The sequence below is a fragment of the Polyodon spathula genome, chromosome 12, assembly GCF_017654505.1.
Source record: "Polyodon spathula isolate WHYD16114869_AA chromosome 12, ASM1765450v1, whole genome shotgun sequence".
NCBI classification, from domain to species: Eukaryota; Metazoa; Chordata; class Actinopteri; order Acipenseriformes; family Polyodontidae; genus Polyodon; species Polyodon spathula.
This window is the reverse complement of record NC_054545.1, coordinates 17,957,121-17,978,747: the sequence shown is the minus strand read 5'-3', so window position 1 is coordinate 17,978,747 and position 21,627 is coordinate 17,957,121. Positions and strand designations below refer to the sequence as shown.

The window sequence follows — 21,627 nt, the reverse complement described above, 5'->3', positions numbered from 1 at the left end:
GATAATTTGCTTCATTAGACCTTTTTATTTATTTTCAGTTCTTAAACAGTTGCAGTTCAAGTTACTTATAAAATGTTATAGCTAACTTGAAATATGCAACTGTTCAAGAGCTGAAAAGTAGTAAAAATGTCTAATTAAACAAATTATTTGTTCAATTAAGGGTCTAGTTTAGTAATTGAGAGCTCTGTTGGAATGAAAACCAGCAGCCACAGGGGGTCCCCAGGACCGAGTTTGAGAAGCCCTGACCTAGAACATGTTGTAGTCTTACAATGAGCTGCATGTTCAGCGTATTGGAACATTCTGTCCGGTACATTTCTGGCAAAGCTGCGCTCGATTGGCTTCACAGACAATAAAAAGTCTCTCCAAATCGACTTGCGTCACACTTCACATGTTTGCATATACCTGGAGAACCGTTATCCAATTGTCATAAAACGATATTAACATTATTTAGCTTAAAGAGTAAGTAGCTGGGTTCTGAAAGTGTTACACGTCCCCACGTGTTGCTACAACTGTTTAAATAACGTACCTGGCATCTTCTTTTTCATTGTTAACATCCCGACAGCTTTTTACACTTATAACTTTAAAGTCTGTTTCAAAGCTCTTTTTAAAATGTCTGCTCTAGTGCACTGATAGCGTAGGGATTATTGCCCACATTGTCAGACCCGTCTGGGAGTTTTACGCTAGGAGCGCTACGGTACATTGGGTGAAAAGTTTTATGTTGCAATATTTGTCAGTTCCATTTTTGTATTTGTACAAGAAAACTGACAACTTCTTTCACTTTTTTTTTCTAGGATGGCAAAAGGTTAGGGCACAGACTTTTACACAGTACAAGCACTTATATGAAAGAACAAGCTGTGATGATGGGAATACTGTTTTATTTGTACTTCCTTACCAAAAAGTACTGGTAACAATATTGTTCAAGACAGACACTGGAATAGCAGCAGGCATCATGTTTGTGCATATTTTATTATACCTGGTACAAGCTCCCAGTGCCAGATTCAGTTTAGGGCGAGATAAAAATTCATGAAGTTACTGATGTTTATTGATTTATTTAAAGTCTGTTTCAATTGATTTTTAATAGTCTTAAACAATACAGAATGCCACTTTATTATTTTGAAAAGCTGTCCTCATATTGCTTCCAGCACTGAATATGTTTCTCCCCATTAATGAACAATATACCTAACCCCCCCAAAAAAATCACTTTATCTAGAGGAAGATGGATGGTCTTGGAAATCCATTGCTGGAATAGGAGTGGGTGCAGGTAAGCCCGACTACTGAAGTGTGAGAACAATCCTAGAATTGACCATTTAGAGTTTATCTAGGTTGATTTAGTTCTCTTATAAAAATCATTTTATTGATGTGTTACAAGGTCGAGGCTTTGCTCTGAACACACATACACATGCTAGACACAAGGGATGTTTAATCAACAGTAGTGTTTTATTAAGTACACAAATATTAAACAGAAATCAGAAAAAAAGTCATAAAGTCAATCTTAGTTTCTAAACACAAAAACCCAAGTCAAAGCTCTGTTATAACACTGTGCTTCCACTGCATCCCCCCTTCAAGAGTCACATGAAGGAACACAGAAACGTGATTCATTGGAAAAGCAACCATTGGTTACTGGGTAGGAGAGCCAAGGCTTCTCGGAGTTGGAGTTCTTGACCTCACCTTGAAGTAGAATGCAGTGAAATATCTGGAAGGAACGACTACTACATTTATTTCATTATTCAAAACAAATACCATAAAATCTAATATGCATTTACCGTCTTGTGACAGGGTCTTCCTCGAGTCACGCGTGTGGGTAGCCGCTGTTCAAGCATACAGAGAGACAGAGGTGGTGTTGAAACGCCGGCACAGGCGCGCAGGATTTATTAACAAAAACATAAAACGAAAGTAAAATAAAGACGGTCATGTGACGTTACCAGCGATGGTAACGCACAGAGGACAAATACAGCAAACTGTACAAAAAGTGCAAAATAAAACACACTACCCCAAACTATAACTCAAAAGGCGCCGTGAAAACAGCAGGCCTTGCAGCAGCCCCGATCACAGTGATCGCCATGCTTTTATATTGACGCTCTGTTGAGACACGCCCACCTGCCTGCTGGAACAGCCGATTGCTTTCAGCTGCTGCTCCACGCAGACTGGTAATCGTCCCCAGCGGAGCGCCACAGTAGCTAAACAATTAAATCAATTGTAACAATTAACACAAAAACATACAATAAACTACATATTTCATTGTGCAAGGCTTACGCTTTGCCACACGTCTATACAGAAAACATGAGGTAAACACAATTATAGTAATTCCTGTAGGATAATAATCACCAGCATTGCGTACTGTAAGAGAACAAAAATGCAAAGGGATGAATGGATCGCCAGTCGATTCTTCCTGTTAATTTCACCCACACTACCACACAGGGGCTCCACTGATATCTCGCTCTCTCTTTAGCCATAGCTGTGGTTGCCGCCCCAGTTGTTCTAACTGGGGCTGGCTTCACATCTGCAGGCATAGCTGCAGGATCTGTTGCTGCTACAGCAATGTCCGTCACAGCTACCTACAGTGGATGAGGAGTTGTGAGCCGGGGTGTGGTTGCCACTCTGCAGTCTGCAGGTAAGCAGCAACAGGGTACTGGTTAAAACTATATGTGGGGGTAGTGTTATACATTAGGAAAAGGTAGCCCTTGCTGTGAGAGCTGTGTGTGAACCACACCTGTCACTGTGATCAGTCTGTGAATGGGGCATTTGAAGGGTAAGGGATTATAAAAAGAAAAGGAGACTATACTGAGAAAGGAAGAAAGGAAAATAGGAAAAAAGAAGATGAGGTAGGGATGATCTGTTGATAAAGAGCTGTGACTTTGGTAGTTCCACAGCGATACACCATCATAAACTGCAATTTTTTTATTTTTTTTATTTTTTTTTTACATCCACTGAGGCACACACTTTGGTTAGCTGAATTGCTGAAAATAGCCATCCATTCTACGTACTGTCAATTAACAACACACACAAGTTATCAATTATTAACAATTTCAATTGTCCGGGAAAAAAAATTGCTTAAGAAACTGCTTGTGTATCGCTGTCCTAAAGGCAACTATTTTCTTCCTCCAGGGGCCGCTGGGATGGGAGTTGCCGCCAAAACAGCTGTCTGTGCTGCTGGTGGTGTTTTGGGATATTTAGGAGGGAAGGAGGAGGACTCAAAAGGACACTAAAATGAAACCTTGTGATAAAATTAGACAAACAGGGATGTCAAGTTTAAGCATGGAAATACAAATACTAAATAAAACCAATGACAAACATTTCGACTAGAAGACTTTCTCAATGTCTTTATTGAAAATAAACATCCTGTTTTAAATGCTTTAAATTAACCAACTGAAAGAAACAGTAATAAAACCTCACTCCCTTTGACAAAGACTTATTCAAAATGTTTGGCTAATATTTAACAACCTTTATAGAATTAGCCAAATGTTTGCTTATCTTACAGTTGTGTGGTTATACTTGTCTTACCTCTCATTAGCACTAGCAATGTTATTACTGGTCTTTGATTGTTTTTTTGAAGTTATTTGAAAATAAGAGGTAAAAAAAAAATGCACTTCCTGCTCTGTAGCTCCATATCACTCCAATGGTCTCCCTACAATCAGGTCACGTGACCTGTTGCACAGGAAGTGATTAGATACCAGGAAGAAACTTTTAAATTGTTTTATCTTCAGTATTGGATTCACAAAATCGGTATGTCCCACATTAAAGCATAAAAAACAAATAATGAACCAAAAACACAAGAAAAGGGGCCAGAGATAGCGCTGCTAGTGCTAATAAGGGGTGGGAAATATGATTTTAAAACCTTAGCACTCATTTCATTTACAGTGTAACTACTGCTACTAAATGGGTGCTTGGTTTCAGGCTCAGTCGAGCTCAAGTTGTAATTGCAGTACTTATTGCTTAGTCTTCAGTATTAGTTTTGACCTTGACTTCTGCTTTCAGTACAGTGGTAGAGTGGTTAGTAAGCAGTACCATGTAGTATCTTCTGTCATGTTATTAAATTGTGTATTTTTATATGATGTGCGTTGTACTCTACTGCAATCATACTGCAATCAGATTGTTTGTTTGTTTTTATTTTTTATTTTAATAAAAGAGAGATGCTTTGAAACATAAATGTCCAGTTCTGACAGTACAGATGAGCTGTAAGTCTGAGCATGGGGTTATTTAAACGAAGATTATTTAATTAATTTATATATTTTATATGTCACTACCAAAATCTGGAACAAGACAAACCGTGAAGCAGAGATGGGGTGTGTGAGGATTCTAATCGAATGATTGATTAGCAATCGAATCTCGATACAGCACACAGGGTTGGGTGTTCAGAGTGGAGAACGGGAGTAGAGAGGAGGTGAAATTAATCAAAACAAAACAATTGCTACACGTGCTGGTTAAACACCAGCATGATACTTGTTTGTTCCTTGTCCGTCTGTTAGTCTGTTTATTTTGGCCCTAGCGCCTTTTTGTTTTTGTCAAGTGTTTTTGTTTTGTTCATCCTTTTTATTGTCTAGTAAACTGGCACATTTATTCATTCACTCACGACTCAGTTGTCTACTTGCTGCCTGGCCTGACGTCACCACCAGCCATCCTGGTCACACTTGGCGTCAGAGAGATCGGAAACAGCGCCTTCAGGCCAGGAACGGTTCTGCGGGTACAATACAACCCTTTGGGTTGGGTTGGGTTGGGCAACGAAAGACACAAAGTCCCTGTAGCAAGAAGGCGGCCGACGGTGTCATTGTGTCTACGCCTCACCTTGAGGAGAGTTCCTTGCAGGTCCCGAACTGGTGAGGGGAGGTCTGTGGCACCGGTGATGAAGCCAGGGGCGTCGTGCATGCCAGTGATGTGACAACCAGAGAGGCGGGTACTGGGGAAAGGCACTGCTGCCAGCCTCGGCACATGATAGGGGGCAAAGCGGTCGCAGTGTAGTACTTCCTTCCGATTCCGGACAAGCAGCAGAATGTGGGCCAGGACTGTACACGGTCCCATCCAGGGTGCATCCGGCTTCAGACAGCGCCCTTTCTTTCTGCGGAGACTATAGACCCAGACCAATTCACCCGGCTGGAAATGACGGCCTCTCTCTCACAGGTCATAGTTCCGCCGTTGTCTCACTCAGAAGGCTTGGAGCTGCTCTTGGGCGAAGGAGTGACCGCTGTCTATGCGATCCCGGAACAGCAGCAGCACCCCCAATAGTGTGATGCATCTGAGCGAGGCAGGCACCACTAGCTGCAGTCGGGTTTCTCCCATGGACGTAACTAGCCATCTGCAGTGCAGGATGCCCTCCTTGAGTTCCAAGGAAGCCCAATGTGACCACAGCACTTTCACCATCTGTGAGGTCGCCAGTCCCGCTTCTTTCCATCGTAGGATCAGGATGAGCTCTGGGTCTTGTCTCTGCTGCTCCTGCCACTCAGCAGCAGACAAGGGCTGCACTTCTCTTACTGTCACCGTGTCCCCTTCCTCTTGCAATGCCTCTCTCTCCCTGGCTTCGTGTCGGTCGCAGTATCCCCACCCCATCTCATTAAACGGTCGTCTGAATTCCCATGCTTCACCCCTAGTCAGTTTCAGATGTCCAGGTCATAAGACTGGAGTATCTCGAGCCAGTGGGCTACCTGTCCCTCGGGTTTCCGGAATCGCAGCAACCACTACAGCGTGGTGTGGCCAGTGCAGACCACAAACCAGCGACCACAGAGGTAGGGGCGGTAGTGTTTGATGGCTTTTACTACCGCCAAGAGCTCCCTCCTGGTCACACAGTAATTGCACTCTGCTTTACTGAGGGCATGACTAAAATAGGTCACCACTCTCTCAATCTTCAGGACCGTCTTGAGACAGCACCGCGCCGATACCTTTGTTGCTGACATCTGTATCCAGGATGAAGGGAACTGTTGCGGACGGAGCACTGGTTAGAGCATTTCCACTGAAAGTTCCGTTGCTTCTCCAGGAAGCGGTGAAGGGGGGCTGGCGATGGTAGTGAATCTTTGTACAAACTTCCTGTAGTAGGACGCCAGGCCCAGGAAGCTGCCGACTTGCCTTTTGTTGGCTGGGATGGGCCACTGCTGTATGACAGAGGTTTCCCCCGGGCCAGTAGCGATGCCCTCTTCGCTGACCTGGTGGCCGAGGAAGGTGGTCTTGCGTCGGAACAGGTGGCATTTGTCTGGGTGCAATCGCAGCCCGGCAGCCTGGATCCTCTGCATTACTTGTCGCAGGTGGAGCATGGCCTCTGAGAAGGTCGGTCCGTGTACCAGCAGGTCATCCAGGTACACCACAAATGTCTGCCTGGGGACGCCGTCCAGTACTCTCTCCATCAGCCGTTTGAACGTGGTCGGGGCATTGCACAGTCCGAAAGGCATTACGTTGAACTGCCAGAGACCCTGTCCGGTGGAGAATGCAGTCTTTGGTTTGGCATCAGGGGCGAGCTCCACTTGCCAATAGCCGCTCCATAGGTCTAGGGAGCTAAACCAGGAAGACCCAGTGACTCGTCGATGCGGGGGAGTAGGTTGAAGTCCTTCCTGGTGACCAGGAAGGACTTCAATCTACTAGGTGCACGCCGTTCGCAGGAGCTTTCAAAAGAACTGACGCTGACTGGCGCTCACCACTCTCTCGCTCTGCCCATGTCTGTTGCAGGAGCCCTTGAAAGGATGATGCATGCTGGGGTCTGTCACCGCTCTCTTGCTCTTTTTGCATCTTTTGCAGGAGCTCTCAAAAGAGCTGACACTTGCTGGGATCCGAGGGTTGATGCCACTCTCTCACTCTGCCCACGTCTGTTGCAGGAGCTCGGTCGATGCTTTGCTCTTGGCACTCGCCGTTGGTTGTGGTGGCAGCGGCCATTGCTCTGGCTTTCCACTAGTGTTTCAACCCTGGCCGACCCCTTTTCCAGGAGCCCTTGAAAGAGCTGGCATGTACCAAGGTTCCCGCAAAGCCTGTTGCGCTGAGTGGGGTGGCTGGGTCCTCTAGAAGGAATGGCGGGCCTGCTCTGAAAGTCACTGTCCCCTTTGCCGGGTCCAGCCACCATCTCGCCTGTTGAAGGAAATCCAGCCCCAGGATGCACTGGTCCTGAATGTCGGCGACCCAGGTCGAAGGCGGTCTCCCCCAGATGCAGCTGCAGCGTCCCTCTCTCTCACATTGGGGAAAGTTGTCCCGTCACCGTCCGCAGTTGCACTGCCGTGGTTGCCACTTTAGCCTGGCGGGTCTGACCAGGGTGACGGTGAATCCGTTGTCTATCAGCGCGGTGCAGGGCACATCCTCCACCCTGAAGTTCAAATGGAGATACTGGTTCTCTCCACGATGACTGGTATGCTGGTGGTTTGTTTGGGGTTGGAGACAAGGGCTGAAGCTTCCCCTTCTACTTCGGCCCTCTTCCATTTCCCGCCGGTGACCGGTCAGGTCTTGGCCCCGGCGCTTGCCGAGGGCAGTAGCTGTGGATGTGATCGTACATGTTGAACAGTCATGATTTCCTGCAGGGCCTCCGCCAATGAGGCAATTCTCTGGGTTGTGTCGCCTTCCTCTTGTTCGGCCCGTCTCTCTTTCCAGGTCATGTCCTCTCATTCTTGAGCGAGTTGCAGGGCAGTCTGTAGCGATCAGGGTTTAGCAAGGTTTAGGTATTTGCTGAGCTCACCTGGTCCCATGGCTTAAATGAACTGGAACCGGGCTTGCTCCTCTTGATCTCAGGCGGCAACGTCTGCGTACGCCCGCCGGGTTTCCCTCTCCAGGTCTGTGGCTAATCAGGCCAGGGACTCCCCTGCTGTCCGTGCACGCCTTTGGAACCTGGCCCACAGCAGCTCTGGTTCCCCTGTGTTGCCGAACCGGCGTTGCTGGGTGGCCACCAGGGTGTAGTAGTTGCCCATCTCTGCCTCGGCCAGGTTCAGCGGCACCATCTGGGCCTCCCGTCTCAGCTCTGCCGTCAGCTGTTGTGCCTTCTCCTCTCCACTCCACTTGCACAGCTTCCCCAGCACGGTTAGCTGCGCGTGGAAGGCCTCCCAGCTTGTGGTGTCATCAAAGCTGGGCAGTTTTGTAGCCCGCAGTGCTGCCTTCGTCATTCGGTCGATCGGCCGGCATTCTTGTTTGATTGCAAGCCTCCGGCACGGCGCTCTGTGGGACCCAGCCGGCAGGGCTGGCCTTAGTCCCCTAGACGGGGCCCTAGGCGGTGACCCCCCACCCCAAAAAAAATCCCCCCACACATTATATCAATAAAACAGTAGGCTACTGCTCACCTTCAGTAATCAAGTAGGGAAGCCATACTGCATGTGTGCTGTCACTTAAGTGAAATAGAAACCGTTTGCAAACGTTACCCTTTTTATATAAATTAAAAATTATATTTAACTGATCTACTTAACAAATCCACGTGTAACATTTCACATTTGAATACATTCAGCTGCTGTTTTGAGGGCTCGTTCATTTTTGCTGTGTAAATTAAACTAACATGCACAACAAAACATCATGGCTTTTTTTACTGAATATTCAAGAATATTTTATACCACGCTGCATTTACTAGTGGACTTCCAAACATTTAATTTGTTACAGTTACCTATTCAGAGAGTTGGTGTGGTGGTCTGTCTTACTTTAATACACACAATCTCGGTTTCACTATCGATTAATAGTAGCTACTCTAAGAAAATCTTCCAGTAAAACTTTAAAAGACGATGCTGCTCTCGCCTACAGAGGGACAGGCTATTGGTTAGCCAATCAGACAGCTAATCCTTAGATGTTGCATTTTTTTCACATGAGGAAATGTGTTAACTTTGTCAGTCAGAAAGTGCAACTGTGGTAAACGTTACATTGGTAAGCAGAAATCAATACTTTGGAGATGATTATTGTTTAGAGTCTGAGTCGGATTCATTTGCTTCCCGGATCATATTCTTATTTGTCTAGATACAGCTGCAGAGCTCCTTATTGCCGCTTGACTTGAACTTCTTTGTACGGTATTTTTTATTTTCCTTTTACAATGGCCAGTCTCGTACTTGCGAGTGGTTCACATAATACTCGCAAGACTGTTTCCACTCTGAAGACGTCAAACAATTTGTGACGCGCGTGGGGACCCCTTAGGTGTGGGGCCCTAGGCCGCCCCATGCACTCTGCCGTCGGTGACTGAAGTTCTTGTGTGCGGGTCTGGACTCACCTCTCTTTGCTACGGGTACCCGGCACTGCACTGTGCAGGACCCAGCCGGGCCCCGTGCGCTCTGCCGCTGGCGACCCCTGCCTCCCAGTACAGCTCCTGAGCTGTCCTTCTTCGTGGAGATACCAGGACAGTTGATCCATCTCCTAGCCACTCCGGCTTGATGCTCGGGTGATCCATTCCCGATCCCACTGACACCAGTGTAGCGTTCTGCGCAGGCAGAGTCTGCTGCTCTCTGGAACCACACACGCAATATTGGCGGCGCAGCGCTCTTTTATAGCGTAACTCTGCCATTAAAGGAAAGTATGGTACCTGAGACAGGTAAAACATACCAGAATGAATTGGGCTGTGAGTTGAAAAGTGTCCCAAACTGTCCTGCTGAACACGGGGCCACATGATCACTTTAAATATATACAGGAAAGAAACATATTAAACAGAAGATTAAGGGGAATAGAAACTGAAGTAACAACAGTAAATTATATTTTAAAGGTAGAAGGGAATGGAAAACAAATGTAGAAAGATAAATGTATCGCCACATTTCTAAAAAAAAAAGCATAGGGAAATGGGAGAAGCAACAGCAGCAGCCCTGGGTAACAACGCAACCAAAATCAAATTAGAAAGTTAACTAAATGTCTGAAACGTGTTCTAAATAAGGCGCGTTTTCCAGTAAGGTGACGTTCCATATCAATGTCACCTCCACGCCGGTAGGGGTCGACTCTTCCGCTCTGCGCTCGCGATCATTTTCCGGTTGCCTTTCTGACTCCGCCGCCATTTTCCAGCAGATCTCCGAAGGGAAGCAGGTAAATGTTGAGGAGAAGCCTTTAAAATCGAGGCCTGTTACTCAAAATATTCGGATAGGTTGGGAGTGTGTAATATATATGCAAACTATTTAAAATGATATGAGTATTCAAGGGGACGGGGAAATACATTGTTTTGCTTATTTTACTTTGAATGTGAAAAATATGCGTGGCTCGCAGTCTGACGAATTGTTTGTTTTCACGCAGTCTTGAGATTTATAGACACATGTGTGATAGAGCAAAATTATGTGATGGCACAAGGTCCCTCACAATGTAAAATAACTGTTCATACCAATTCGAAGAAAACACACTGACCAAAAAAATAATAATCTGATTCCGTGGCAGCCAGCAGCAGCTTCATTATAACCACCCATTCACGTTCTCTAAAATACACAGACAAGCATTTCATTTCTCCTTCTGGTAATAGGACACCCCCCAAAAAACTGCTGCCAGTGGGTTTGCAGGATATAGATAAAGAGTTCATTGTGTCTGGTAATATTTCTTGGTAAATGTAAATATTTGATATTGGTTGGGTTAGGGTACACCTAACGCACACACTCAAAAAGAGAACATTCTGCCAAATGTGTGCTCGTTAAGTTTTAATAGGCCATTTTAACACAACTAAAGTGAAGAAAATACAGAAATTATGAATGTGTTTATGAAAAATAGGTTAAAACGTTACTGCACAGGGCCGTGAGCGCCGGATGTAGTAGCCTCTAGAGCAGGACCCCCTGTGGCTGCTGGTTTTCATTCCAACCGAGCTGTCAGTTACTTAACTAGACCCTTAATTGTACAAATAATTTGCTTAATTAGACATTTTTATTTCTTTTCAGCTCTTGAACAGTTGCATATTTCAAGTTAGCTATAACTTGAACTGTAACTGTTTAAGAACTGAAAACAAGTAAAAAGGTCTAATTAAGCAAATTATCAGTTCAATTAAGGGTCTAGTTAAGTAATTGACAGCTCGGTTGGAATGAAAACCAGCAGCCACAGGGGGTCCCCAGGACCGAGTTTGAGAAGCCCTGTTCTAGGTGGAGTCGATCAAACAAACTTAACTTTGCTGAATTTACCGTTAAGAACACTTTCCAGAATAAAAGCAGGAAAGGCTGACTACGCAAAGATCTTAGAAAGATTCAAGCGTTTAAAGGAAAACCTGTAGAACTCTACGTTTTGTTTCCTAACCTTTTGCCCCCTGCTGTTTCCCCCAAGACCAGAGGGTACAAAAGAAACGGTGTTGAAATAGAGAGTTAGTTTGATAATGACAGGTAAGTTTAGGGGTTAGGTGTGAGTCGCATATGATATGGCATGGACTGAAGTTGCCAGTGTATTTTGTTTTACTATATTTTTGTAAATAACTATAATTTTTGTTTTCTGCCTTTTTTCCCTACAAGAGGTCAAGGATGAGAAATTTGGTAGAATTTTGTGTTTAAGTGTGTGGGTTGAGTTTTAAGTTTTTTTGCACCCTTTAGCGCCACTACATCCAATTCTGACCTGAACTGAAAGGTAATACGTAGTCTTATTTTCATCTATATTTCATAAATAAATTCATAATTTCTGGGTTTCTCACTTTGCTGTTATTACAATTACCTATTAAAGCTTAATGAGCAAAAATGTGGCAGCATTTTCTGTTTGTACCTTACCTGATGGGAGAAGGAATCGAGGGGAGGGATGTTGAAACCTTTAGGAAGTGTTGGCTGGATAAGAAAGGCATCCTTGTTCATGATCTGTAGTTAGTGGTCGTCGTGCTGTTGTCTAGTTAGGCTTTAATAGTGCCAGTAGTGGTAGTGTACTATATTTCTACGTGGAGCTGTAAGTTGCTTTCATTGAGGACCACTACCCCTGTACTGACGTTGGTAAGTCCAAACTTGGCTTAACGCAGCACTTCCCGATGTTGGGGCGATGCTACCTTCATTAGCTAAAATTGATTAAAAGAGTTTTTTGTGTGCATGTTACCACAAACGCAATTTTACATTTATTTCCTGTTTGAAAATTGCGATGTTTGTGTACTACATTACGCCAAGGCAGCTTTTTAAAATGAAATTTAGACAAGGAAGCTCTCAGAAGTAAATTGATTTCTATATTCCTGGTTGTGTTTTCCACAGTGAAGCGTTTGAAAATGAGCGGGTGTCGAGTGTTCATCGGTCGGCTGAGCCCCCACGCCAGAGAGAGGGACGTAGAGAAGTTTTTCAGAGGATTCGGGCACATTCGGGAGATCAATCTAAAAAACGGCTTTGGCTTTGTGGTAAGTGTCTTTAGTCTGTGCATTGCTGTTGAACTTTAGAAGTGCATAGACACATCATACACCAGAGAAAACATGTTAAATGTAATGGGACACTACCCATTGTAGCATACATGTTTAACATTATTTGATTAAGTCTTTTAGCAGGTTTCAGATGTTGTTTCCTGAAGATTGGGTCTTGATGTGTTTGCTGCTGATTTTTCCATGTTCAAATGCCTCAAAGATATCTATAGCTATGTTGCAAACCTATGTACACCACATGCCCAGCAACTTTTTTCCACTAAATTTCCATTGTTAGTGATGCCTGACTGCTTGTTATACAGGAGTTTGATGACCACAGAGATGCTGATGATGCAGTCTATGAACTGAATGGGAAAGAACTGTGCAATGAAAGGTAATACATAGATTTGTAAGGCTAAAGTGTGTTTTTTTTTTTTTTTTTTTTTAATTGTTACAAGACAAATAGAACAAAACACATCCACCCCTCCCACCGAAACCACCCACTCAACAAGGAACCTTGTTACAAAGTTTTGAATATCATTGCAAGACTTTGACATAATTTTTGTAATTTCGAGATTTTATTTCCCGCCCATTACCCAGGGACGCTAGTATCTTCACATTACATTCATATATAGTCGTATGTCATATTAGTATATATACTATATATATAATATATATATATATATATATATATATATATATATGATATATATATATATATATATAGCATATCAGCGCTTCACTAGTCAGTGGATTGTCTAGTTTTTTTAGAATCGCAATCTGATACTGCCGGTATTTTTAATTTTTCTGAAAATGTATTTGGGATATCACAGGGTCCGATTCTGGTTTATATAGACTGGAATAAAAATTTAAATGTCCAATTCATTTTTTGCTGCTCTGTTATAATGGTGTCATATTTATTTAATACTGGAGATTGAGAATTTGTTCTTATGATGTTCCTTATTCTTACTAAGTATGATTGTACAACCATAAATTGGAATGTTTTGGTTGACTGTCTAGGCCCCCAAAATAACCAAATGGGGCCTTCCTGAGTGGATCAGTTAAACTGGCTTTGATTCCAGTGCTAGGGGGATATTTTATATTTGCTGAACAAGGCAAAAAGAGTGCTTTTTGACAACCTATATTCACGCCAGAGATATGTCTGCGTTACTCCTTTTTTTTTTTTCAAACAATCTCTATAGTTTCCAACAAAATGCAACAAAATGATTTTTCATTTTGGAGGCATAGTTACACAGTGCATGCTTTTTATTAAGATAAGAGTTGACTTCACTGTGGAGGTGGCATCCTGTGCGTACAGACCACAATGTTGACAGTGTGTGTTTATTATCTCTCATTATTTGTTGTCCAGGGGCCAGGTTTGTTATAGCCGAAGGTTCGTTATGATGAAGGGCGTTATAGCGAGGGTGTACTGTACTAATCCCGTCAATGTGTTGGTTGTGATATATTGAGGAGGATGAAACTAACAGTTTGGTTTCTACACAGGGTCACAATTGAGCATGCCCGCTCTCCCAGAGGGAGAGGAGGTGGAGGTGGTAGTGGAAGGTTCTCTCCAAGGTTTAGCAGCTATCGTCGGACTCGTGGCTCAATGTAAGATACTACACTTCAGACCTGGTAAAAAGTGCATAAAGACAAGCCTTTTTCTTAACCATTGAAATGCACTTTGACAAATACACATGTTTCTGTTAAGCCATTTTGTGCTTTTGTAGCAGCCTTAAGTGTATACTTTGTCTTGCAGGTATGGTCCTCCTGTGCGCACAGAGCACAGAATCATTGTTGAGAACCTCTCGTCCCGGATAAGTTGGCAGGTTAGAGCACTGATCTAAGTTTAATTTAATTTTCCAGCTGAACTTGTCCTGTTTCTGATTTAGTTTTTTTGGCATAAAACCGCCATCCCATTGATAAAACACAGATTTCAAAAGAGAACATCTACATGACAAATAAAACAAATTAAATTTTGTAAACCTTGTTGGAACTAGCAATACGTAGGCACACCCTCACCTAGCCAAGCCATGAAAGGGTGCTCCATGCAGTGCTCCTTGTTGGTGCTCTCTCCTGGATTCATTACCCAAACTTCTTCAGATTGATCAGATCTTTGTCTAACAATTAAATCCTCTTGTCAGTTTGTACTCTCTACCCCTCCCCTTAACTCAAAGTTTTATAACTGGGATGTTGGTTAAAAATGATGTGAAGTTTCAGTATACTATGCAGTACTTATTAAATTTTTAATTTTTATTTTTTTTAACTACAGCTTTTTTGTTAGGTAGTTTTGTAAATCTTACCAGTCTTGTAAACAAACCATTTTATTTCTAAGCTTCTAACCAAGTGTGTCTTAAACCTTATTTTAAACCTGCTCTTATCTGGTCTCTCCTGAGCGGCGTTGCACCTCCCTCCGTCCCTCCTCCCCTCCCTCCCTCCTTTCCTCCCTTATGTAATGTAGCAACCTCTGCTGCTGTTGTCCTGAATAGTGTCCATTTGGTGCCTCTCCCTACACACAGTTGCCGTGGTCTATATCTTGGCTGGGGCCCCCTAGCGGGTGAAAGTGGTCTAGCGCAGGTCAGCCTTAGGAGGTCCATAGCTGCAATCTGGAGGGTCTGTGGTCTGGCTTCCCTGGCTGCAGTTTTTTTTTCTTCCCCGTTTGGTTTTTTTTTCTGTTGCTGGCGGAAGGGGGTGTTAACGGTTGGAGCCTCCTTACTCTGGTGGTTCCTTTCTTGTGGAAGTTGGATTCCGAAACCCAAAGCCACATCCCTTTCTCAAAGGCTATACAAGGCTTGGTCCCATTGCTATTTGGACAAGTGGCTCTTTGCTTAAGGTCCGCCCTGGGTTCTGAATGGTAAGTATCGCACTAGCTAATGTGATTGGGGTGGGAGGAGGGCTTTCTCTCAGTAGATGCAAGTTGAATACACTTGAATTTAGGAGGATGGAAGACGGGTATTTAGCTGCAGTGTTTTATCAGGATTTCAGGCATCCATGCTTGAACTGTGCCCTTTTAAGCTATTTCCTTTATCCCTCACCTTTTACTTGTTTCTTAAGCCATAACCAAAAGCCAGCACCTAACAGTTTGGAAGTAGAAGTTGCACTGTGGAGCCAGATTGTACTGTTAGTAATCCGCTCAAGCAGCTGGTTCCCATGATGATTTGCTGTTCAGCTACATGAAGAGCGCAGTTGCCAAACTTGAGAATGGGGGACAACAGAAGATGGAGTACGTTGTGTTGGCACCTTTTGCTGGATCATTTTTTTCTCAATCGCTGCAGTACTGACACCTTTAATCTCGGAAGCCACATGATGCTATTCCACAGTGTCCTAACCTAATGATATTGCCACCTGTAGTCTGGTATATTGTACCCTTGAGCAGGGGCATCCCAATGAGACCACATGCCTGCTTTGCATCCCTTTGGAGACCTCTTTAGGGGTTTAACAGTTTCCTTCCACACTTAACCCTTCCGCTCCGGTGAACATTCAACTTGTTTGAGGTCTGACTGACATAACAGGACTTTCGGCTTGTGTATCAGGACGAATATCCACCAAAAGCATACAGTAGTATATTTTTCTAAACTGCTGAGAATCCGAACATTAATAATAGAGTAACATTTTCACTCTGATTTATACCCTATGATTACCTTGTTTGAATGTAAAAAATAAGTTTTAAAATGTACTTTTTCTTTAGAAATGTCTGGGTAAGTGTAATTTAGTGATCTCCTACCTAAGAACTGTAAAAGTCGTAGCCACAACTCTCAGGAACAAGGATCAGAAAGAATATACAAATACATGTCTGGTTTTAATTGTACACCAAATTGTTTGACGGGTGCCTATTGTGAGAAGTTCGCCATCAGATTAATCTGTCAACTCGTCAGCATATTCTGTAAAGAATGTTTCTTTTGAGTTGGTAAGCATTCTAGGTTATGTAAAGCAGTTCAGTATGCTCTCCGGTAATACTGTGCTTTTAAAATCATGATATATACAGTAATCAAAACCGAAATCTAAGATACTGAAGTGCTGCACTTAATAATAAAATGTATCTCTATTGGCCTGGGCTTTAGTGAAATGCATTTTGATTAGAGAGTCATCTCAAGTTTATCCTGTGATTATTTCACTACAGTTTATTTAGTTTATTTTTGGTTTTATAAACGTTTCGGATGATTTAGTATAATTTCTGGTAAGCTTAAGCTTGTACTTGTGATTGCTGAATCTCCAGATAAAAAAAGAAAAAAAATAGCTTTTTCTGTGTAACGTTTGTTTTGAAAGTATATAATACCAAACCTGATTGGTTGTTGGAGCCTTTGGAGAGGTCATTCATTTAGTAAGCAATCAATGGTTGTTTAAAAAGACTACAAATGGGTGTTTGACATCACGATTACATCATCAATCATATGTGAACGATTTCTAGCGGCACCGTAACGGAAGGGTTAAGTCGGCTACTTGTGTAATCCGGCGATTTTAAATGTCATGGACTGCCAATAATCCTACATGGATAATTCACCCCAATCTCTAAAAGAGGAATCTCTTAAAATAAATAAATAAATAAATAAAGATGCCTGGAATGCTGCCAAAGCAATGTGCTGTAGTCTTCTGAAGGTAGTGACTGGATACACAGATGCAGCTCAGAACTCGAAAGGATTTACCTCACTCAAAATATTCATCAGACAGCTATGGGTTTGGATCTAACCTCAACTTGTTAGGGTGGGGTCCTGGCTCACCCAAAGATACGGTTTCCAGATAATGCACAACAACTGGGCATTCAGTCTGAGTGGCTGATCCGTGACTCTGCTGTTGGTGTCCATTAATGTAGGCTGTGGAGGAGGTTGAAGTTTTATCCCTAAATCTCTCAAGCAGGTGAAGCTGGTGTTTGCTGGACTGCACTTTTTTTATTCTTTATAATGCAGACACAAATCTTTGGTATGCATTGTCTTGTTATAATGTGTTTGAGTTCTAATGTACATTGTAAAATTGTAACCATAAAATGAGATTTCTCTTGCTGATTTGTTTTTTTGTAACATCTTGTTTTCTTATTTACAACGCAGGATCTGAAGGATTTGATGAGAAAAGTTGGTGAAGTCACATTTGTGGATGCACACACATCCAGCAAGAATGAAGGGTAAGTTCCTGTACAAACCACATATCAGAACTGCTAGTGCTGCAACAATTACTGGTGAAGTAGACTACCTTGCAGTCATTAACAAAGATTTTATTGCCAGTAAAGCCTGTAGGTCTCCCTGTAATCCCTGTCTAATATATGTGTGTTTCTGTTTGTTTTCCAGAGTGGTGGAATTTGCTTCACGCCGCGATATGAAGAACGCAATTGATAAACTAGATGGGACTGAACTTAACGGACGCAAACTCAGACTGACTGAGGATCGCAAGAGGAAGTAAGTATATACATGTTTTGTGAAAAGGGTAGGGTGCATACTTGGGTACTATACTTGGTTTACTGTTACTCAATCTTCCCCTCCTACTAGTTTTGCTCAAAGTATTATGCCTTTTAGTTGCACACTTCCAGCTTTTTCCTTTATGGATGCAGCAGGCGGTGTTTCAAGCAAGTTGAAACTTGTTTATTTATAACTAAACTTAAATACGCTTTTCAAAATGTGTGAATCTAATGTAAATGTGTTTGTTTTAGGAGCAGAAGCCGCTCCCGCTCCAGGAGCTACACCAGGTCTCGCAGTCGTTCCCGATCCAGGAGCCGTTCCAAATCCCTGAGCAGGAGCCGAAGCAGGAATCGCAGTCGTACCAGGTCCCGCTCGGTCAGCCACAGCCCAGAGAGGAAACCCCTTCCTCGGGCTGCCCCGCGCTCCCCCTCCCGCTCCCCCTCTCGCTCCAAGTCTCGATCCCACTCTCGCTCTCGCTCCAAGTCTCGATCCCACTCCCGATCCCCTCCAGTGCAGAAGAGGCAGTCCAGATCCAGGTCCCCCTCGGCTGAGAGCCAGCACTGAGAGCCGTCTCCCTGCCTGCACCTGCTGTATCTGTAGATGTGGCTACAAGTCTCGTGTCTGGTTAGAATTGCAGTCCCAGCTGTTAAAGCAGCTGGTGTGATTTATTGTTGGTTGCATAATAGAAAGCCACAGTAGATGCTGTTTTTACTCAAACTGTGCATAACTTTTTGTTTTTATTAAATATTTTCATTTGAAAACTATAGTTATCCATCCATAATGTTTGGATCTCCAACACCCACACTCTGCAGCATGTATGGGATTGCAATAGCCAATGTTTCCTAAAGAGGTGTGTTTTTCTTTTGTTTTTAAATAAAATTTCCACACCTTCATAGTTTTTCATTGTCTTGTAATTTTAATTTCATACATGGATGTTTGCTATGGCAGTTGAACTGGTTTTCTGTGACTTATTATTTTACACCCCCTTTAAGTAAGTTGTTGATGTTTTAACATACTACCACTTTTTTTTTTTCCAGGCTATGTTTTTGTTCTACTAGCCCCCAGTTGTTGTCAACCCCCCCCCCCCCCCCGTTTTTTTTTTTTTTTTTTTTTCCTTCAAATAAATAAAACCGTACACCTTCTGTCTGGAGGTTTCAGCTCAAGAACTCCTTTACAATTTTTGCTCTATTGATATTGCAATATCACAGTTGCAATATATAAGGCAGAATAATCTGATTAACAATTTTTTCCCGTTATATATATATATATATATATATATATATATATATATATATATAGTGTGTGTGTGTGTGTGTGTAGGGCTTCTGGTTTTTGGATTTAAACGATAAAACACCCGCCTGATACAAAAATAATTAAATCTGTGTATAGCCACTGGAAAAACTGGAAATGGTTTTTGTCATGTTCACCACCCCTTTCCTATAATAAAAAATAAAATAGTAGTACAACCTACTACAAAAAGTAAATTAAAAAAAAAAAAAAAAAAAAAAAAAAAAAACTTTGCCAGTGCAGCTGGGCAATGTTGCTCCTTCCTGACTGTCATTGATTCTTTCTGATCTACTTTAAATTCACCCAACTACTGAGTGGCAGCAAATTTCTATTGGAGACTCTACTTCCTAGATTTAAAACAAGATTAGTTACAAATGGGGACTTGTTTGTGGGATTTAAAGATGTATTACAGTTGATACAGAGGATTTAAAACATAATTGCAAAATGTAAAAAAATGCATATACAGGGATGGAAATTAGGTTTTGATTGCATGCAGTCTGATCCATTTATAGTTTTACTGTGAGTTTAGCAAGACACAGCTGAGCTAATTTCCTATACACTGGGGCTAATTGGACTTGTGTTAAAACCTGGGCCAAACTGCTATGCAATATGAGTCTTATTGCCATCCCTGTGTATACACAAAAACCCCAAAAGAATGTGCCTGTGACCATAAGGATTGTGTTGTGAAAGATAGCAAAGGAAAGAAGGTACAACTTAGGTGTGCTAGTACTGTCGAGTTACTACAATACATATGACAAAAAAATACCCAAGCATTTTGGAAAGAAACCAAAAATAATTAAATCCAGCATATAAAAAGCAAAAGACCACCAAAAAACGAATTATATGTAACTCAAATTGCTAAAAATAGCACCGAAAATGAAAATAAAAACTGAAAAACAGAAGCCCTAAATATATAGTTTGTCACAACAGTCTCGGACTGACAAACTGCTTAGGACAGAATAACAAACAGGTTTAATTCTTAACTTTGGATGCACAGAATTAAACCATGGTATTTTACAAAAACTCAAACTACTTGGTATCCAATGGTTGCTTTTCCAGTGAATCACATGTTTGTGTTCCTTCATGTGGCCTCTTATAGGGGGGATGCGCAGCACTGGGCTGGCTGGTGGTCCTCTTCCTCCTTTACTTCTGGGAGTGGGCAGTCCTTTAGATGCTTGGATTCATACTCTTTAGTGCTATGATAGTATTGTCTCAATGCTTAAATTTTTGAAAACAGCATTTGAATGATGGATATGAGTTATGGTCAAAGGTTTTATGGTGATGAAACAAAAATCGAGCAATTTGGTCATGATGATAGTTGTTAGGTTTGGAGAAAGTCTGGTGAGAAAAGAACACCATACCTACTGTCAAGCATGGAGGTGGACGGACGGCCCAACATGACAACAGTCCGAAGCACATGTCAAAATCTACTTCAGAATGGTTAAAGAAGAATGAAATCATGGTTCTGAAAAGGCCTAGTCAGAGACCCCGTTTACACTTGAGTCGTCTTTTCTCACATATGAACGCTCCAAAAAAGAAACTGCAGCCCAGAGCCAGCCCAGATAGGCTGTCGTTTCGATGTGGCTTGGGGCCTGCCATCCGGCACCAGGGCCGGCCCTGTATGAACACTCAGTAGATACGCCCACACGTGGGAAAGGTAAATAAAAAACTAAATGCTGTGCTAGGCAAGATGGTAGTGGATTAATATTGAATGGTAATTACTTCTACGTCGTACAACTTAAATCATAAAAATATTAAAACAAAATCTAGCTGGTTAACGTTCAGGTTGTTTCTTTCACATAATATAGGAGCTACAGCACATTCATAATTATGCTTAATAAGTACCTTTTCTTCCTGTTATTTAGTAACTAAGCGATAAATATAAAAACTGCAGGATTGTGGATCTCAATAATGGTCAATAATGCTGGTGACTTGTTATTTTGCACGCAACCATATGCACAGCTACAGATGTGTGCGTCTTTGAAATGAGATCATTTCTTTAGCTGCTTGCTTTTACACAGCCACAAAAAATACTGTTCTCATCCACAAATATTAAGATCGTTGATGGATCATGTGAGGCTGAGACCCTCACTGTAATATCTCAATGCCTGTTGGGATTATTATTGTTAATGTTCTTCTATTGACTATTTAGAGCACTAGTTTATCATCGTGCATGTTGTTGAGCAAAGTGAATTTGATATGTGACGGCGGCTGTATTTAGATTAGGGCGCTTCCCTTAATGAAGTTGTCGTTTGTTTTTTAATATATACCATAAAATTGCTACTGTACTACATTGAAAAATATCTATTAATAAGAAACAGCTGCTACAAATCAAGGATTACTGTATATCCCGGTATCTTCTGAGGGCAGGCTATCGTTCCATTAAAAAGAAAATAAGTAAGTCACATTTTAGGCCTGTTTTGAGTCACACATGTGAACGCTCAAAGGCGCCTTAAAAATGCAAATTTGAACGGGGTTGCAGACCATGAACGGGATGTAATCCCGATGTAAATCCGATTGAGAGGTCTGTGTGAGTTGAAGAACGCTGTGCGCAAGAGAAGTCCTCGGAATTTGAATGAACTGGAACAATTTTGTGTTGTCCACTGGTAAAAAAAAAAAAAAAAAAAAAAAAACACACTAAAGAATCATGCCAAAAGCGCATTGACAAATATCCTAATCGTTTAAAAGGGGTTGTTATTGCTAAAGGCGCCTCAACTAGCTATTCATTTCATTTTCCTTGTCATGGAATGAATACTTTGAAATTAGCATTTTTGGAGTTTTGCA

The 21,627-nt window shown here is 42.3% G+C and overlaps 1 protein-coding gene across 1 annotated transcript; it reads left to right on the top strand.

The window, feature by feature from the left end:
* Positions 1-9,836: 9,836 nt before the first annotated feature.
* On the top strand, positions 9,837-18,420 carry LOC121324796 (serine/arginine-rich splicing factor 5-like). Its single transcript, XM_041266978.1, has 8 exons — positions 9,837-9,936; positions 12,036-12,175; positions 12,496-12,566; positions 13,676-13,780; positions 13,929-13,998; positions 17,212-17,285; positions 17,449-17,556; positions 17,808-18,420. The coding sequence occupies exons 2-8, from the start codon at positions 12,050-12,052 to the stop codon at positions 18,118-18,120; spliced, it is 867 nt and encodes a 288-aa protein (XP_041122912.1). The 5' UTR covers positions 9,837-9,936; positions 12,036-12,049; the 3' UTR covers positions 18,121-18,420.
* Positions 18,421-21,627: the final 3,207 nt, after the last annotated feature.